At 28.8% G+C, this 21,030-nt stretch overlaps 1 protein-coding gene across 1 annotated transcript in view; it reads right to left on the bottom strand.

Moving 5' to 3' along the window:
• The window catches only part of LOC107456081 (spindle E), a 153,037-nt gene that overhangs the window by 30,829 nt on the left and 101,178 nt on the right, over positions 1-21,030 (bottom strand). Inside the window, exons 22-28 of the mRNA XM_071186577.1 lie at positions 19,529-19,636; positions 11,961-12,064; positions 11,566-11,646; positions 11,367-11,483; positions 5,831-5,924; positions 3,280-3,387; positions 1,936-2,055 (exon numbers count right to left, since the gene is read on the bottom strand). Of these exons, the coding sequence (XP_071042678.1) occupies positions 1,936-2,055; positions 3,280-3,387; positions 5,831-5,924; positions 11,367-11,483; positions 11,566-11,646; positions 11,961-12,064; positions 19,529-19,636 (732 nt within the window). The remainder of the gene's footprint in view (positions 1-1,935; positions 2,056-3,279; positions 3,388-5,830; positions 5,925-11,366; positions 11,484-11,565; positions 11,647-11,960; positions 12,065-19,528; positions 19,637-21,030) is intronic.

Raw genomic sequence — 21,030 nt, 5'->3', positions numbered from 1 at the left:
ACTTTGTGAAATACAGGTTCGACTGTATATATATATATACACACATCAGGGTGCGTAGCCAAATCTTTCCAAAAAAATAAGCACCTTTTAAGTAGCGAAAAAATATTTTCAAGCACTATATACATTAACAAAATGCAAAATAATTTTCAAAGACATTGAAAATTATTTTGCACTTTGTTTTATTGATGATTATAAAATTATTTTCATGGTGTAAAATTACTAATGTAGAATTACTTATCATGATCATGTAAAACTATTTTACATGATCATGATAAAATAACTAGTTTCTGACACGGAACTCTTTTGTTGATTATATGAGCCACCATAAAAAAATTGGGAGATTTTTTGGTTTGATTTCAGATGGTGGAAAATGAAGCCTGAAATTGAGAATATCTTGCAAAATGCAGCAGAGTTGCACACGAGAGTGCTAGAATCTCACCGAACTCAGCTCAGTAGATGCACATGCGGACCCGCAACTATTTCATCAAACATGTAAAATGATTGGCACTTTCATATGCTACGGACCAACTGTATGAAACACATTGTGTTTGAATGAATCGTGAAAACGTTGAATAGAACACCGTGAAAAACACGTGTCATGCCTCCATATATGTTTTTATTGAATGTTTCATATTGCTATACGTTTGTATAATATTACAAAGTTTTGCTATGCTAGTATAAAATGGTTGTTCATTATTTTTTTATTGAATGTCGCACATTATATTTTTTTATGTTTGTATTGAATATTTTATATTATATAGCTTAATGGTATATTTATTGAATATTTTCTGATGTTTGTCATGCCTCCATGTTGAGATGGCGCTGTCATCAAGTTAGATGTTGTAAAAAAAGACAGAGGAGGGAATGCTCTGATTGAGAGCGGGAGTGAAAAGAAAGATGTATGCTTGTAGTTTTGTTTAGGTTGCTTGGTTATATTAATTTTCTTCAAACTTAATCTTTTACCATTGTTAATAAATGTTTTTTTGTGTTGTAAACTAGTTACCATTTTTTTTTGACCAATTGTGTTTTTGGGAAGCATCTGAGTGAAGAAGGGAAAAGGAGAAAAAAAATATACATATCACACCACGCTTTTGTATAATGTGGCATGCTGAAGAAAAANCAAATCATTAGTACTAAACAAATCAATAGTTAAAAATATACAGTAAGACATTTAAAGTACATTTATTAACTGGATAAGCATTTGTTGATTCGAATATAAAATACAAGCACAACAAACGAGTATCATGCAAAATATAAAAAACAACAGTGCATATATATATATACATACGTACGTACATACACACACACATATATATATATATATATATACACACACACATATACACATACATATATATATATATATACATACATATACATACATATACATATATATACATATACATGTAAATACATACATATACATACATATACATGTATATACATACATATACATATATATATACATACATATACATATATATATACATATATGTATGTATGTAGGTATGTAAAATTTGTATAGAATTGTTACAATTCAACCTCTGTTTAAAATTAACAAAAATAAAATTTTTTCAATTATCAGAATTTTTATAAAAATGTGAGTCTTATCCAGAGATGGACCCAAAAGCTTCATTTAAGACCAAACAAAAAAAATTGCATTTTTCATTAATAAGAAGGGGGAAAAAATGCATATTTATACAAATTGTTGTGATTAAGAAATTTTATGACATTAAGTAGTTCCAAACAATATGAAGTGAACATATTTTTTAAAATCTTTCAACACAGAATAAGTATTTATAAAACCAGCATAGCTGTAATAGAACCCCGCTGGTCAATGACAAAAATTGACTTTAAAAAAGAGGTGCAAATATTTTTATGCAATCACATATTAGTTGTGGGGGACGTGTGAAACAATGTCTTAAAAAGACTTACTTCGGCCAGGCTTTCTTTACTTCTTAGCTTCTTTACCTGAGCTCTGTAGTAATCCTGTTTCCCACGCTCTGTGAAGGGTGCAAGACATAACATGTTGGCAACTGCTTTCTTTGATAACACCTAGTTTCACAATTATTTATTGTTAAAAAAAAAAAAAAAACTAAAATGACATAAATTTATCGAAATAAAAAGTTACATTTTTGAATGTTTTAATTTATTTTATAACCGTCGTTGAACAGCCGACTCAATTTTATGGGTTTACGACTACTAACGTTCAACTCCATAGCCTTGTAATTTTGAACCCAATCCAGAAGACAAGGGAACTCCTGGATCAAGTATTGGTTGAAATTTACCTTCGTAGAGAACTTTTTTAAAAACTAACCCGCATTTGCGTTACATGGAGAGGAAGACCATGAGAACCTCCCACGGTTAGACTGACGGCAAGGGGACTCTAGCTCATGATCCGTCTACCACTGACTGAGATCTGCGTGCAGCGTGACATCATGAGAAGGGAAATCGTGGCTTCAGATCTAAGAGCGGAATGAACTAGCCCTGTATCATAAGGGACTTCAAGATTGAATTGAGTTAGCATGTCTTATATACTCAGGAGTCTATCCAGACATTTTGTGAAAGGTCCGTTTTTGTAAAATTGTGAAAAAATGACTCGTAATCTGCGAATATAAAATAAACGTTAAGTCACATTATTTCAACCAGGGTCCTGCTTTTGTGAATTTGTGCAAATAGGGTCCTGCTATTGCAAAAAAACTTTTTCAAGGAATTTTTTAAATTGTAAAGACATACAAGATTATGCTCAACACTGTAAAATTATAATTAAAAAAATTAAATTAAAAAAATAAACAGCAATTGCAGGTATTAAATTAGCGATGCAACATATTAATATTTGGTATTTAGCCTATACTGCTGAATGCAGAATATTCATTTCGGACGAATAAAGAAAGAAGCGTCTGCCGAAGACAAAACTTAGTTCGTTTACATCTGTCTTTCTTTCCCCCCTCCCTTCCTGGGAAGGGTTTATTGGATTAACAGAACAATAATGAAGATAAACAAATTTGTGAAGGGTCCGATTAAAAGATAAATTATTTTGTGAAAGGTCAGTTTTTAAGTTAAAAGATTTCGTGAAGGGTCCGTTTTTATGAAAAGATATTTTGAGAAGGGTCTGTTAACGGATCCAAATTTCTTCTAAACAGACCCCTGATTATATGCTATTGAATTGATGTTTAATAATCATAGTAGCAGTTACGCCTCAGAAATCTTTCAGAGCTGTTGATTTTGCTTTTGAATACAGAATTAGGTTAGATAAATAACAATCACAGAAGCACTTACTTTTAAGTTTCTGTACTGATCATACTGAATCGTCATGTCAAGGAATCTCATTAAATTATTAGTGGATGGGCTGATTATACGAGCCCAAAAACTTCCACAATTTACGACCTGAAAAAAAAAAGTACATTTTTTGATTTTGTAAAAAAACCTCCTGAATACAGAACAACATTTCCCCAACAGTTTTGCGTTCACTTATACGTTATTTCAAGTCTTCTCAGTAAGCTCCCAACATGGATAGGAAAAAGTCCTGTATATTTTATGTAATAAAAAAATTTTAAAGATAATTTATAATAATGTACTAAATATTTCATGCATAGGAAATTTTATTGATTTTTATAGTCATCAAAATAGAAAAACTGCAATGTTTTTCAGTTATGATGGACATTAAATGAACTTGTAATGCTATGTATTATGTTTACTGATAATTTTGAATAGTTATAAGCATTTATTTCATCAAAGATAGTAAAAGATGTTTTTAATCAATTTCGAAAAGGGAGTTCTGAATAAAAATAAACTGCACATCTCAGGACAAAAACAGTTTTAAACTGATTTTAATAAATAAGGCTAGCCTTATTATTAAGGCCCGGATTTTGATGACATTTGCACTTTTTTGCATTTTTTGATATTTTTTTGTCCTTTAGAGCATTTTTTTAGATTTATAGGGCATTTTTCTTTAAATTTTTTGGCGTATTTTGCATTTTAAAGCATTTTTTAAATTTTTTGCTAATTTTTTCCAATTTTTATTATTTTTTTTTTAATCTTTTTTTATTATTACACTGGCTTCCAAACAATGAAAAAAAATCTCTAGGATATTAACAGGTGTAGCAACATCTTTTCAAATTGAAGAAGAATTGTCAGTAAATGAGTCTGTCTTTTTCAAGTACGCACCAATAACATCAGTAGACGTTGAAAGAAGCACTTTCAGACAAGAGACGCTCGTTTACATTTCAAAATATCAACAAAAAAAATTTATAATCCAATGTAATTCTGATATTTAGTAATATTATAAGATGGAAGTTGTTATATTCATTAAAGTTTCTATACAGAATGAAAATGTTTTGGGGTCAATATATTTTCCTTTTTTTTTGTTATTTTAGGATATAAAACATATTTTTCAAACTTTAATGAACGTAGAACAAGTATTGCATTGCTTAATATTTTTTGAAATGACTCATAATAATTTTAAAGTGTTAAACATTGTTTTATTTCAATATTTTTATTTTATTTAAGTCATGTCATAAGGCATTTTTAGCGCAATTTTCGCATTTTTAAGAGCATTTTTTGCACTTTTTAAGGGCATTAATAGAGATTTTTTAGGTCATCAAAATCCGGGCTCTACTTATTATAATACAATACTTATTTTAATATTCATACAAGCAACATAGCTGCCAACATGGATAGGAAAAAAATCCAGTAGATTTTATGAAATAATATAAATTTCATGGTAATTGTTGTATAATGTTCTAAATATTTACACATAGGGAATTTTAAGGATTTTTATAGTCATCAAAATAGAAAAACTGCAATAGTTTTCAGTTATGATTGACATAAAACATACTTGGAATGTTAAGTATTATCTTTACTCATAATTTCGAATATTATTGGCATTTGATTCCTCAAAGATAGTTAAAACATGTTTTTAATTAATTTAAAAAGAGAGTTCTGAATAAAAATAAATTGAACATTTTAGAATTTAAAAAAAAAAAAAACAATTTGAATTGTTCTTTATAAATGAGGTTCACTTCATTATGTATTTGCAATACTTATTTAAATATTCTAGTAAGCAAGCAATAATCTGTACAAAAATTCCATTTCAATACGAATTTTTTTATGAAAGTTACTCAATTTTAGGGAATTTTCTAAAATGTACAAAAACCAGGAGAATTTTAACTAAACCAGAAGACAAGGAGAAACAGGCAAAATCCAGTAGTCTACTGGTAGAGTTCACCCACTCTTTCACCAAAACAAAAATTAAGCACCTTTAAGGACTTTAAAAATAGTATGATTGTTCATTATCGAATATACAAGTCTCCAGTGATAGCGCAAATTATTTACTGTCCTAAAAAAATATCAATAAATAAAAAAATCATAAAAAAAACAATTTTATTATAATGTAAACACTGATATAATTGTGTGAATTTAACATGGCTCACCAAAGAAGTACCAGGCAATTTTTGCAAACCTGGGTCGAGTTTTATTTAAAAAATTTTCAGATATTAAAAGTTAACGCCATTCAGACTGTAAAGGTTAACGTATGAAACTAATCTGCATTCCATTTTAAATAATTTCATTAAAATTGAAAAAATTGTTCCTGTCAACCATAGTGATGCTAAAAAACTAAGCATTTTTAAAAGCCTTGAACCAAAATTAAGTACTTTTAAGGGCCCTTATTTTCCAAAACAGTTTTTAAGGACTTCTGAGAACCGTGGGAACCCTGACGGGAAAATCCAGTAGAATTGGCAGCTATGTATTAAGAGATTACAAAAGATTCTTATAAAAACTTTTGACACTTTTCAATGGCATGATAAATCAGTTTATTATGTTCACTTACATGAGTTATTAGAATGTCAATTATTCCAGATTTTCCCGGTGGTGGAACTTCAATTCTTTTAAGCTCCATTTGGGGATCAAACTTTACAGTCACTCTATAAACAAAAGAAAAGCAATAAATCAGGAATTTTGCAAATCACACTAGGAATAAATATACAAGGTGCGTAGCCAAATCCTTCAACAAAAAATAAGCACCTTTAAAGTACTTTTTAAGCACTCAAAAAGATATTTTTAAGCACTATATACATTACCAAAATGCAACATAATTTTCAAAGACTTTACATTATCACGATAAAATAACTAGTTTCTGACAAAAAAACTCTTTTCTTGATTATGTTAGCCATTATAAAATGATCCAGAGACTTTTTGGTTCGATATCAGAGGGTGGAAAATGAAGTCTGAAATTAACAATATCTTGCAAAATGCAGCAGAGTTGCACATGAGAGTGCAATTATCACCCCAAAACCAGCTCAGTAGACTCGCACTTTTTAGAAACACAGACTCGCAAGTTTTCACCAAACATGTAAAATGATTGGTGCTTTCATACGCTATGGGCCAACGGTACTCCTAAATGATTGTGGTTGAATGAATTGTGAAAATGTTGAATAGAACAATGTGAAAAGCACGCTTTTGCATAATACATGGCGAAAATAGACATGGAAAAGAAAAAAATATCATTTTCGAAAAGGAAACACATATAACAACCTCATCAGGATGTTTTTTTATACTTTGCCTAAATGGCATTTGTCATTCTATAGAATGTCTAGGTATTATATACAATGGCTAGGGAAAGTATGTAATACTTCTCATATTTCATACTTTGCCTAAAAAACATCCGGCATTACATACAATGCCTATGCATTCTATAGAATGCAGGCGTTTCATACTTTGCCAGTACCATATACGTTAACAAAATGAAAAATAATTTTCAAAGACTTTACATGATCATGATAAAATAACTAGTTTCTGACAAAGAACTCTTTTCTTGATTATATTAGCCACCATAAAAAGATGAAACGGATTTTCGGTTCGATTTCAGGAGGAAAATGAAACCGGAAATTGAGAATCTCTTGCAAAATGTAGCCGAGTTGCACATGAGAGCAGANATGCAGATCCGCAAGCATTTCATCAAACATGTAATACGATTGGCGCTTTCATGCGCTACAGAACGCTGAAATGCATAGTGTTTGAAATGATTTGTGAAAACGTTAAATAGAACAATGTGAAGACCACACTTTTGCATAATATGTGGTGAAAATCGACACAGTAAAAGAAAAAAATATCATTTTTGAAAAGGGAAAATTAAGCACTTTTTAAAAACATCCAATGAAAAAAAGCACCTTTAGGGGCTTTTAAATAATGAAAATCGAAAATAAGCACCCTTAAGCACTTTTTAAAAACTCTACGCACCGTGATATAATGTGTCTCATTTTTATGAGTAAAAGTTGTTGACATGTACTTTTGTATTGAGCATAGTATTACTTTGAGACACATCACAACACCATGGAATGGAATTGAGAATTATTAAAATTTATTTTTTTTTTTAAATTAGGCTGATTACCCTGACAACTGAGAGTTTATTTTTAATACTTTTTACCAGGGTTTGTTGATTTGAATCAACTTGATTTAAATCAAATGATTTTTTTTAAAAAATAATTGATTTAAAACAACTAATTCTCTTGATTTATATTGATTATAAAAGTTAAAAAACAGTGTTCTAAATTTTTGATACTTTTATTTTATTTTCTTAGTATTAAAATTTAATTTAAATAAATTGCTGCATTAATTAATTTTAGTCAACGAAATTACTTTCTTGGTGTGTATTAAATTCCAACACATTTGAAATTACATTTTTAAAAATCTTTTGATTCTTGAGATTGAAAGTACAGATTAAAGTAAACGTTTAATGCTGTCTTAATATAAATTTGCATTGCTGTAGAAAGTAATTATTAAACATGAATTTTTTCAAAAAATAATGTTAATTAAAATTCTACCCTTTGAAAGAAAAAGCGTGGAATTAAAATCTACATCATATTTTATTGGTGGAAAATGTATATTTCTGAAGCTTGAGGGTATATCAAAAAGAAATTACCCTAATATGCCAAAAATAGAAAGGAAAAAAAAGGCCAATAAATTCAGATATTTCTTTCTTGATATAGTGTCATTCTTCCCTTTTAAACTCTTTCAAAGTCTATTTGAAGCAGTAATGTTATTAACTGGCATTTTTTTCTCATAATATATTTACAGTATCTTTGACATCTGATTTTCTATAAAGAAATTTTGTGAAAAAAAAAAATTCCTATGAGTACATAGATTTTTAAAAAAATTTATTTTTTTTAGCTTAACTCATCTATTTTGATAAAGAATTAAAAATGAATATTTTAATAAAAAAATATATAGATTAAATATTTATTTATTTTTTGATGAATGACTACATTTATAAACACAATCTGTTACATTTATTTCGTCATATCAATCAAGAGAAGAAATAATGAAATTTAAAATTAAAATTATGGTTTGCTAATTGAAACTTTGTTTTAATAGTTAAATTACAGGGGTCTGTCCAAATGAAATTTACTACCGTTTACCGGTACCTTCACAAATGTAACTTTAAGAAACACGGTTGAATAATTTCACAAAATACTTCTTTCTTAAAATTTTAATTTTTGTGTCTCTTAAGAAACGATTAATCCAAATTTTTAACATATTTGCGTTGATTTTTTAATATAATTTTTAATTTTCAAAAATTATGTCTAAATTTTTACAAAATAGGTATCCTTCCAAAATAGGTATAGGTAAAAATTTCCTTCATGCATTCGTTTCAAAATGGTTGCTATGCATTCAAAGCTACGTATTATAATGAAAATTTATTTTAGTAAGTTAAAATATTGTTCTAAATATTGCTATAATGTAGTTTCAAAATTAATTTAATTTTGATTAAGCATTTATAAAGTTTTTTTAGTCATAAATTAAAGTTCTTACAATGTATTTGAATAAAAGAAGAAAAAAATCCGATTTAAATTAAAAAAACCACGAACCCTGCTTTTTACGTTCTTCTTCATTACAGATAAAAAACAATGAGTAAAATTGTTAAAATTATATGATTATTACAAACCAATTACTGAATACATAAATCACAGCTTTTTTTTATTATTTCCAATGGCCAGAGTTACCGAGACACCACTACACCGCAAAAAGTTGTGGAGCAAATGAGAACATAGAGAAAAGAAAAACATAACAGGACGCCCCTGCATTATCCCTCAAAAGGCTTCTGTCAGTATAGACGCGTGCCCAATTGGGTTCGAGATACGGGGTGCTTATTGATTCTTACCTTAAAATAGAGGAAATCTTGTTCTTTTTTTGAAAAACCACTTGGGAAAAATCACAGTTTCTTTAGTTAAAGTAACACCCATATATCCCCACAATTCTCAGCACACCCATACATTTGCAAGAATAATGACCAAATTTGGAATTTATGCATTGAATGAATAGATTAATTCAGAATAGCAAATAATTTAAAAAATCAATAATTCTAAATTTTCTTTCGGTAAAACAAGTCTCATCAGTAATTACATATACAAACTACATATTTATTAACTTTTAAAAGTACATGCATTTAAAAAAAAAAAGTAAAAGTGTAAATTTGAAATGTTTTTATTAAAGAGCAAATTACTTTTCTTACACCTAATTCAATTGAATATTGTTATATTAAAACACTATATTTATGAATTATACCAAAAAAATACTTTTGACATAAATCATTGATGCATGGATGGTTGACTGAATGTAAACAATAACAAGTTTCCTAAAACTGGAAGAAATAAAGAAGAAAACTTCCGGTATATCCCTCAACTTATGTATTGCCTACAAAGCGATGTGTGAACAGATTTAATATTCTAGGAAGTTTTATTATTGTGATTTGAGTTTAAATGTCCGTTTCATTTTACAATTTGTAAGAGTTTTCTGTAATTTATAAATTCTAACAGGTCTTGAGCCTCAAACAAATTCAACAAAATTAATATCACAGCATTAAGAAAGTAAGCAGGGATCTGTTTAGGTTTTTCCGAGAGATACCTATTTTGTGAAAATTTAGACATAATTTGTGAAAATTTAAAANAGCAAATTATTTTACATACACCTAATTCAATTGAATATGTAATGCCCACAAAGCGATGTGTGAACAGATTTAATATTCTAGGAAGTTTTATTATTGTGATTTGAGTTTAAATGTCCGTTTCATTTTACAATTTGTAAGAGTTTTCTGTAATTTATAAATTCTAACAGGTCTTGAGCCTCAAACAAATTCAACAAAATTAATATCACAGCATTAAGAAAGTAAGCAGGGATCTGTTTAGGTTTTTCCGAGAGATACCTATTTTGTGAAAATTTAGACATAATTTGTGAAAAATAAAATCAACACAAAAATATGGATTTATCGTTTCTTACGGGATACAAAAGTAAAATTTTAAGAAAAAGTATTTTGGGAAACTACTGTTTTGCCTAAAGTTGAATTTGTGAAGGCACCGCTAAACGGTAGTAAATTTGGCTAGGACAGACCCCTGGTAAGGTTAGCCATGTTTTGAGTGTTATCCCTTTTTTGGCTATATTTGTGTAAAATAGCACCGTTTGTTATTTTTTGGGCAGCATCATAGCAAGCTAGTGAAGTCTTATGAATTCTTTTGTTCCTTGTCTTGTTGAAGATTAGATTGAAAGATAGCATTATATTGAAAACACACAAGTATAATAATGTTGGATGGAGCATTTGGATATTTGTATTGAATAAATATTGGATATTGCTATTTGTATTGAATAAATATTGGATATTGATATTGGATATTTGCATTGAAAAAATATTGGATATTTGCATTAAATAAATATTGTATTGAAATAAAAAGTTAGCCATTACATTGACTGTTAAGAAAAAGAGAAAAATATTTTATATTCGCTTTTTTATAAAATGTAATAAAAATGAAATAATTGGCTTAATTTAATTAAAATTCGATTAAGAATTATTCTAAAAATTAATTTAGGAAAAGTTAGGAAATATGTAATGCCCATTGTGGCGTCTCTTTCAGTGAAACATAAGTACATACAGGGGTGATTGTGAGCCCAACTCAAAAATCCGGAAAATTTCTTGAGTAAAATCATTAATGAGGCATTTCAAAAAAAATTTATGTCTTTATAAATTTGAATTATTGATATTTTCACAACATGCAATTCTAAATAAATTATATGCAGCATAATTTAAATTAATAATTATAAATAAGTTTACTTTTATCTCTAATCACATTTATTATTCTACCAGAAAAAATATTTACAAATGAAAAAGATGCCAAGTATAAATTCGAGTTCTATTATTTTTAAATAAATATACAAGAAATTTTATACATTAAAGTGATCGATGATTTCTTGAAACTTCTGGACCTTGGATTTCTGGACCGCGTGAAACGAAAAATCGGGAAATCCGGATTTTTTTCTGGAGCACAATCATCTCTGTACATATCATCCAACTGATAAGCATGAAAATAAACTATTACCTATTAGGCATTAATCTGTGATCTCTATTCTGATTTTTTGATGACAAAATTTGTTGACATTTTCTGTCCGCTTCCTCTGGACTAAAAATAGTTAGTTCGAGCGGAAGACCAAGTTTCCTAAAATCAAAAAAAGAAAAAAGCTATAAATTTGAATGATCACAGAAACAGAACAAAATAAACAACAAAGTGATCACCTCACCTCATTTTAACTGCAAGATACACAGGCTGAAGAACATTAGAAGAAGAGCTGCTTGCACTCCTTGCAAATTTAATATAAGCCCTAAAGAACAAGTGATAATTTGAATTAAAAAAAACGAACAAAATAATAATACAGTTTAATTCCTTTTTAGCGAATTCCTAGGGACCGAAGCAATCGCTACCAAAAAAAATCTTAAATTTCTAATGGGGAAAAAAAGAAAAAAAAATGGAAATTTTATTGATAGAATTTATTAGTCCATTGATTTTTCTCTCTATTATTTTCATTGATTTGCCCACTGATTTCAGTCCCCAGGACAGAAGAGTGGCACCTGTGACTGTATTGTTAAAGACAAGCAACCCTAAAACAAATTATTTAAAAGAAGGAGAGGAACTCACTTTTTTTCTTCAAATTCAATGACAATGTTGTTGGAGCAGCAGGTAAACATATCCTTTAATGCTGATGCATAGAGTATTCCATGTTTTGGAGGAAGCCCAGATACCTTTAGAATTGAAGAGGAAAAAAATAGTATGAATAAAACAAAAAAACTACATAAAACACATTTTCTAAACATTGACTCTTCTGTTTATATATTAAGTTCCGCGTTCGTCTGACCACCTAACCGGAACTTCTACTCCTGCACCCCAGAGCCCAAGGTCAAGAAAGCTGAGATGGGCACAGTAGGCCTTGGCCCTCTATGGGCTGTCGTGCCACTGAGTTTAGTTTTAAAGTTTATATATTAAGTTATTATATATATTAAGTTATCTGATTGAAAAACACTCCAATATTTCAAGAGAAACACTCTTTGATTTTCTCATAAATCCACAGCATTTTTCCAGGGTGCTTAGCCAAATTATTCAAGCACTCAAATAATATTTTTAAGCACTTAAAAAAAAAAAAACCCAATTAGGTAGGATTGGAAAGTTTCTGACCATTGATGGTTTTATCTGGTTTTAACCGTCATGTAAAAAAATAAAAACTTTCGGCATTGTTCTTGACAATTGTCAAAATTTTTTAATCATGTAAGTGGAATGGCGTTTTCATACGATACGGACTGATGATAAGCAGAAATAGATTGGGGTTGAATCAATTATGAAAACGCTGAATAGAACAATCTGTTGTCTTTTTGCATAATTCGTAGCAAAACTCAACGTGGTAAAGGAAAAATCTCATTTTGGAAAAGGAAAACTAAGCACTTTTAAAAAACGAAAATCAAAAATAAGCACCTTTAAGCACTTTTTAAAAACGCTGTTGTCTTTTTGCATAAGTCATAGCAAAAATCAACATGGTAAAGGAAAAATCTCATTTTGGAAAAAGGAAAACTAAGCACTTCAAAAACGAAAATAAAAAATAAGCACCTTTAAGCACTTTTTTAAAAACGCTATGCACCCTGTTTTCAAATTCAGATAAGTTTAATACAGTAATTCTCAGCTACTCTGCCACGGCACTTTTGTGAACCGCAAAATTCATTAGAAATGACATAGTAAAAATTGTAATGTTTTTTTTCTTATTACGAATAAAGTTTAAGTTATACTTTTTATAATTTTCAATAACAACATCTTTGTCGGCGATAGACCTGTCTCTGACAAAGTCAAAATGTTAAAATAAGAGGGAAATTTAATGATTTAATTAAAATTATTAATTAACAGAAGAAAACAAGCTACATATTAACATTCAAAAGGAAATAAGAGCTAGCAATTAAAATGAGCTATGCAATTATAAGTTGTAAAAGCAAATTAACAAAGGACTACTAACAAAAAACAAACAAGCTAATTATTAATTAGCAAAATAAATTTTTTTTGCTAATTAATAACTAGCAAAAAAAAAACAAATTAACAAAGAATCATAGAAAAAAACAATTAATGTAAAAATAACTAGCAATTAATAACTTTAAAAAAACAAGCTAACAATTATTAATAAGCAACAAAAAAAACAAACATTTTTACGGCCAAATATAAATGAAATTATCAAACACATCGAGCTCAGATTTCTCACTAGAAGTGTTCTTATTATTAACTTATAATTAATCCTTAATAAACGTTCTGTTGTTATTGAAATACATTTTATTTTGTTTTACATTGAAAATTGTTATCATAAACCATATTACATTGTGTATTAGAGGTAAGTAAACAACTTTTAAACTTATAGTTTTCTTTGTGTGACGTCAAATTTCAAAATCGTTAAAAATGTACTGTTACGACAAAAAAAACCAAACAAATCACAAATTATGTACACAGTGCTATTATAACACACAAATTACGATGATTCTATCGTATATCTACATGATTTTTTGTACATAATCAGTTCATTGTAAATTTATGTCATTTACAATAGTTTTCTTGGGGCCATTTCCCCATAGTTTGTTTAACTTTGAAAATTTAATATGAATTTGATAACTAAATTTTTCCAAACACACTTGGTTCAATATATGCTTAAAATACAGTTGAACTTGTTTATTTTGAACCTTTCTATCTCGAAAACCTCTGTATGTCAAAATTCCCTACATTTACAGTGCAAAATCAATGTTTTTCCATGTTTATGTCAAAATTTTTTCCCTCGTAATCTCTGATCCTCGAATTTCTAATAATAGCGCATAAATTCCCAAACAACATAACTTTCTTTATCAGTAGAAGTTGCATGACAGAGATGAATTTTGTGAATCTACAGGAGGTAGAGATGCACAGATTGGGGAAGTTCTTGGAATTTAAGCACATATAACTTTCTTAACTAAAAAGAAATACAATGATTCTGGCAGTAAGTGAGGTGTTAATGAATAGTGACCACCAGGGGTTAGCTTTTCAACATAGATAAGAAAGCTAAGAATAGAAATTCATTTTCACCTCAAAATTGCAACCAATGGATCAAAGGATTATTAAGAGTTTTAAACTGAACTATAGAATACATTTGGTACGCAAACTTGTAGATGCCATCGATGGAAAAAGTTCTCTTCAAAAATAAATATGTTAAATGCAAGGGCACCGGCAGAATAATATAAAAGGGGGTGCAACCCTCTAACACACAACCCCCCACACACAAAAAATAAAAATATTCTGTTATTACATATACCTTCATCTGTTAATATTTTTCTAGATAAATTTCTTCATTGTTAATAAGATATTTAAAAAAAAAAGTATGAATTTCTTGTACTTGCAAATTCTGCCACAAGAAACTGTATTGATGGCGCTGGCATAGCTACTGACTTTAAAACATAAATAACTACAAACAGTAGTTTTGTAAACTAACGTGTTTGTACATGCTTAACATTGGTATTTATTGTGTTGATGAAGTTTTACAGTTGGGAGAAGTCAGCTTGTGTTATACACATTTGTTAAACTGAATAACTAATAGAAAATATATTATTTACATTTTATTAAATGAAATTTAAAAATATAGCTTAGATATCTGCCAAGTTTGTGAATGCTCAGTGTGCATAAGAAAAGAATCAAAGATGACTCAGAATTCATTAAAAAAGTTATAAACAGATTTGGACAGCAAACGAGACCATTACAATTCTTGTTTGATTAAACAATTTTTTAATTGTTATGTATCAATAATTACTTAATTATTTGTTTCTGAATACAGGGATGAGATTGGCCAAAAGGTAAAAAAGCTGAATTTTTAAGTGAGTAAATCGTGATTTATAGCAAAAATATCAGTAACATATTCTCATCCAGTTTTGCTGATGTTGTAATGCCTATATATAGCAATAATCGTCGATAGAAAAACTGCCACATTTATAGTAAGTAATTCAAGAAAAAAACTTACTTTTTGCAGGAATCGCGATCTTGGATTTTAAAATCGTGTGAATATAAATCACGATATTGAAATCACGTGAATGAAATTCGATATTGGATTTCAAAAATGTGAAAATACAAATCACGATGCGTAATTTTCAGATTGCGTAAATACGAATCAAGATGCATAATTTTTAAATCGTGTGAATACGAATCCAAAGCCTAATTTTCAAATCACATGTAAATACGAAAATAGCTGTTGGATATTACAACCGCAAATATGAATCTCGACATTGGATAAACTCGCATGAATACAAATTGTTACATAGAAATTTATAAACGCTTCAATACAAATCGCGATATTGGATTTTTAAATCTCGTAAATAAGAATTGCAACGAACAATATTGAAATCACGTGAATAAGAATCGCAACTTTTAAATCAAGTAAATACAAAAATCGATGTTTGATATTAAAATGCAGAGACGTCTGGATTATGAAAATAACAGCTATCTAGCGGACGGGTATAAATGAGGAAAATCTTATTTTTTGCTCGTAAAAGCTAAAATAAGTAGATATGTAGAAGAGTTGGCAGCTATGTAGTTTGAATTTTCTATATATCTTTCGATATATTATATCTATATATCAAATCCGAAATAAATATAATTATTTTATTTCAACGACTGAATTTTCAGAAAAGGCGAAATATTTATTNGGATAAATAGCAATAAAAATTTGAGCTACAATTAATAGCTGTATATCAGTTATCAACACTGTTATTGGGTTAAAATAATGAATCTCTTAGTTATAATTTTTGAAATATTAATTTTACTTTTTTGAAAAAAATATGTAGATTCAAAATCTAATCAGAATAGTTAAGAAATTTTGAACTATTCAAAGCAAGAAATTAGGGTCAATATTTATAAGTTCATAAAAAGCTTAGTAATCGACTTTGAAAATTAAATAATTAAAAACATATGACAAAATAATAAATTAGAAAACAATGTTTGATCACATATAACATGAATTAAAGAATTAGTCACATAAAACAAAGACACACGATTAAATTTTCTTTTATATACTTGCCTTGCATGACTTCGAATGAACTCCAAAGTGGCACTTACGTACTGTGCACCCATATCTGCAGAACAATTTGGTTCACTTGGATTATGGAATGTATGAAATCTGCCTCCTAAAATTCATAAATGAGAAACTGCAGTTAAATCAATATTTATAAATCTTATATATTACAGTAGAAGAGTTTTTCACCCAAATTAGTAAATAACAGAAAACATAAAATACATTACCAAAAAAATTAAGAAATAGAAAATCAGTTCAAGATAACTAATGCTATTTCTTGCATTGGGGAACAAATTTTTTACTGCAAAAAATTATCTTTTGTTTTTACCATTTTATATTAAAATTTAATTACTTTTTTTTTAAATATAGAAATTGTTTACACTGTTAAAGGTGAACTATTTAGTGAGGATTAATGATGAGGAAGCAATGAAAATTACAGGGATGAGATTGGCCAAAAGGCAAAAAAGCTGAATTTTGACGCGAGTAAATCTTACGTGATTTATAGCAAAAATATCAGTAACATATTCTCATCCAGTTTTGCTGATGTTGTAAGGCCTATATATAGCAATAATCGTCGATAGAAAAACTGCCACATTTATAGTAACTAATTCAAGAAAAAAACTTACCTTTTGCAGGAATCGCGATCTTGGATTTTAAAATCGTGTGAATATAAATCACGATATTGAAATCACGTGAATGAAACTCGATATTGGATTTCAAAAATGTGAAAATACAAATCACGATGCGTAATTTTCAGATTGCGTAAATACGAATCAAGATGCATTATTTTTAAATTGTGTGAATATGAATCCAAAGCCTAATTTTCAAATCACGTGTAAATACGAAAATAGCTGCTGGATATTACAACCGCAAATATGAATCTCGACATTGGATAAACTCGCGTGAATACGAATTGTTATATAGAAATTTATAAACGCTTCAATACAAATCGCGATATTGGATTTTTAAATCTCGTAAATAAGAATTGCAATGAACGATATTGAAATCGCGTGAATAAGAATCGCAACTTTTAAATCAAGTAAATACGAAAATCGATGTTTGATATTAAAATGCAGAGACGTCTGGATTATGAGAATAAGAGCTATCTAGCGGACGGGTATAAATGAGGAAAATCTTATTTTTTGCTCGTAAAAGCTAAAATAAGTAGATATGTAGAAGAGTTGGCAGCTATGTAGTTTGAATTTTCTATATATCTTTCGATATATTATATCTATATATCAAATCCGAAATAAATATAATTATTTTATTTCAACGACTGAATTTTCAGAAAAGGTGAAGTATTTATTAAAAAAAAAAGAGGAAACTTTTAGAGAATCGGAGTTTTTGATAAAAAGGCTGAAATTCGAGAAACAAAAGCGAAAAGGCGGAAATCTGTTTAAAAGCGGAAAAATCTCATCCCTGTGAATTAAATTATTTTTAATGAAAAAATTTCATAGCAAAATTGTTTTTCTGTATCTCTTTAATTGTTTTTTTTTTCAAAGAAAAGCCAGGGGGGTGAAAGTGCACCCTCTTGGACCCCGCTGCCGGCGCCTTTGGCTGGAGGTCATCACAATGACTTATGCCTGGAGAAATGTGTCGATATAAACTAAGCAAAAGGGTTTTAAAAAGGCTGGTTTTAAGTATAGCTGTAAAGGTGATGAACAATAGGTTGAAGGCATTAGTAAAGAAGAAGAAACTGTTGATGCTCGAAATGCAGTACCAGATTTGCAAGAATGGAATGCAATAAAATCTGTATTTAATGTTGACATTAATTTCGAAAATTTTTAAAAGTGGACAACTGCCTGACAACATGCGGAACATTGACAGATGCGGAAATCATAGATAATGACAAAGGAATATCAGATGAGGAGGAAGAAGCTGAAGATCATATTGATGAACGAAAAGTCAGTGCAAAAGAGAAAGAAAAAGCTGTAGAACTCTAACAAACTATTCTTGAATTTCAGGAAAATGTTGACTATGAGGGAACTTTTAACCTTAAAGAATTATCTAAACAAAGAAGGTTAGACGTCAAAAATCCTTGAAAAATTATTTTCAGTGTTAAATGCACTAAAAACAAAAAAACAAATAAAGCACTTTAAATAGAATTTTGTAATTAAATTTAATTTTTTAAAGTACCTGGAAAACTTAAAACCTCTTTATCTCATATTTTTCGCCTGTTGAAATTTGAATTTTAATAAAACTAGACACCAGTACATAAAACACTTTTTTTTGTAAAACTATTTGCCATAGCAGTCTTGCCTTTATTTTAGTAAGAAACATTAGATGCCCAACTCACAAAATACAGAATTGAAGCAATAGTCAACACAATATGACTTTCAATTGGTGAATAAGTGCTTATTTTTTGAATTGGTGAATAAGAGGCCAAATTTTTTTGCTTATGTTTGAAAATCAGAATTAAACTGTTACTTTAAACAGCTGAAGTTTTGAAAATAAATCTGAATTTTAGACAGCAGCGAATAAAAGAAGTAACAGATCAGCTAAAAAATTCCATCTCTGTACGCTTGGTTCCAAACTAGTCTATCACAAAAACAAGTATTTTTACTGATTCCCAACTAGTATATCACAAAAACAAGTAATTTTACTGATTCCCAACTAGTATATTACAAAAACAAGTAATGTAACTGATTCCCAACTAGTCTATCACAGAAACAGGGTTGCCAGAGAAAAAAATGAACAAAATAGTCGCTTTTAGTAGTGAAAGCATGAAAATAATTGCCTAAAAAAGAACAAAAATATTACCAAATGACTTAAATGTCATATACCATGAACCATTTAGTCAAGTGGGTGGCAAATATGATAATTTTTATTTAAACCGTTAGTGTTCTAGCACAAAACAAATTCACATTTATTCATTTTCAGTTTAAGAAGGAGGAACATATTTGCTTGTTAAACAAAAAAATGGTATATGCATACCTCTATATATTGTTATTGTTCTCATTTACGTTCTAATAATACGAATGTTGAAATAGATTTTAAAATTTCATCAATCTCATAAAAGTGGCATCCAATTTCTTTCCGTTTTAACATAATAGTATTTCCGCCCGAATTTTTATTAAAAAAAACTACATTTATTCTTTCATAAATAACACATTTGTGGACAGTTAATGTAAGAGTAAATGGACTGAACACTTACCAGAACAGTCGAATGTGGATCGTTCAGATTTAAATCACGCATAATAGTCTTCTCATCTAAAGGTTGTTGCAGAAAATAGTGGGGAAAAAATGCTCCAGCTATAACCATCTGAAAGTTACAAAAAAATTCTCGTTAAAGTATTAATGAAAATTATATACTTCTACATTGAATAAACTCAGATATGAGTTTGATAAAAAGCTGAAAACAGAAATAAAAAAAAAAATATTGTACGATAAACAAATTTTAAATAGAAACAATTCTTGAAATTTAAGCAAGAAGTGTAAATTCATGAAACATATACAGTGACCTCTCACTTATGAACCACCTCTTTTATGCACCTTTTTCACTTATATGCCGATTTTAATAGACCCCAGTACATTAGGTAGGAAAATAATGATAAACATCCTTCGTTTATGCATCGCTCTCTAACCTTTTAATTTTTTTATCCTGTAAATATTTTTTTTATTAAAAAAAAAAGGTTTTAAATTAAAAATGAAGCAAATAAGCAATCCTTGTTCAGATAAAAAGAAATATATGTTGTTAGATGCTATTGAATTTTCTTCCCCCTGTGACCTATTCATTTTTGCTGTTTCTGGAAAGACATTCTTTCTAGAATTTTGAATAGGGAGTCTTATCTGTTACCCCAACAATGAAAGCCCATTCATCTTTAAGAAATGGCCATTCCCCAAGACCAGGGGTTAGTTTTACTCCCATGCTGTTTTCTAGAGAAAAAAAAGACACCTGGAATACGAAAGAGACCACTATCACTTACTTGCAGTCAGATGGACATCATGAGTAAATAAAAGGAGGTGATCTGTTTAGTGACAGCAGTAATTGAACATCTTATTGTGCGGCATATTATGACGTCAAGTACTTTTCATAGAAATTTATCATGTGATGTTTCACCCTCTCCCATAAAACTCAACTTTTTTGTGAAGATCTGCTTATTTATATCTAACTAAAACTTGTGGAAGATGAGAAAGTGGTGGATGATATTGACGAGGATGATAAAGTTCATCCAAATCACACAGCAGTATTAGAAGCTTTAGATACTATTCGTGACTTTAATTTTGCTTCTGAAATTCCCCTTTATCCCATTTATATGAAGTGGAAAGAACTGTTTTTGAAATACGTTGGCAAGAACAATTATTTTGCAAGAATGTATTAAGATTATTTTGTAAGAAAATAAATTGTCTTAAGGTATATTAAATTTTCTCATTTGTATAATTATAGTAAATACCAAAACAGTATAAATATTAACATTTTATCTTTAGAAACAGATTTATTCATATTATCACTGCAATTTACGTTGCGTTTTAGAATTTTGAAGTTTTTCACTTATGCGCCTCTTTCACTTATGCGCTTTTTTCTCTTGGCCCCTTACACCGGTGCATAAGTGACAGTTCACTGTATGTAAGAAGCATATATCCATAAAACATTATCAATATTTTCATTTTAAAAAAATAATAAAAATGTCGAATTATGAACAATGCTGAATAAAA

The sequence above is a fragment of the Parasteatoda tepidariorum genome, chromosome 10 (assembly GCF_043381705.1).
Source record: "Parasteatoda tepidariorum isolate YZ-2023 chromosome 10, CAS_Ptep_4.0, whole genome shotgun sequence".
Taxonomy (NCBI): Eukaryota; Metazoa; Arthropoda; class Arachnida; order Araneae; family Theridiidae; genus Parasteatoda; species Parasteatoda tepidariorum.
This window is presented reverse-complemented; position numbering and strand designations above follow the sequence as displayed.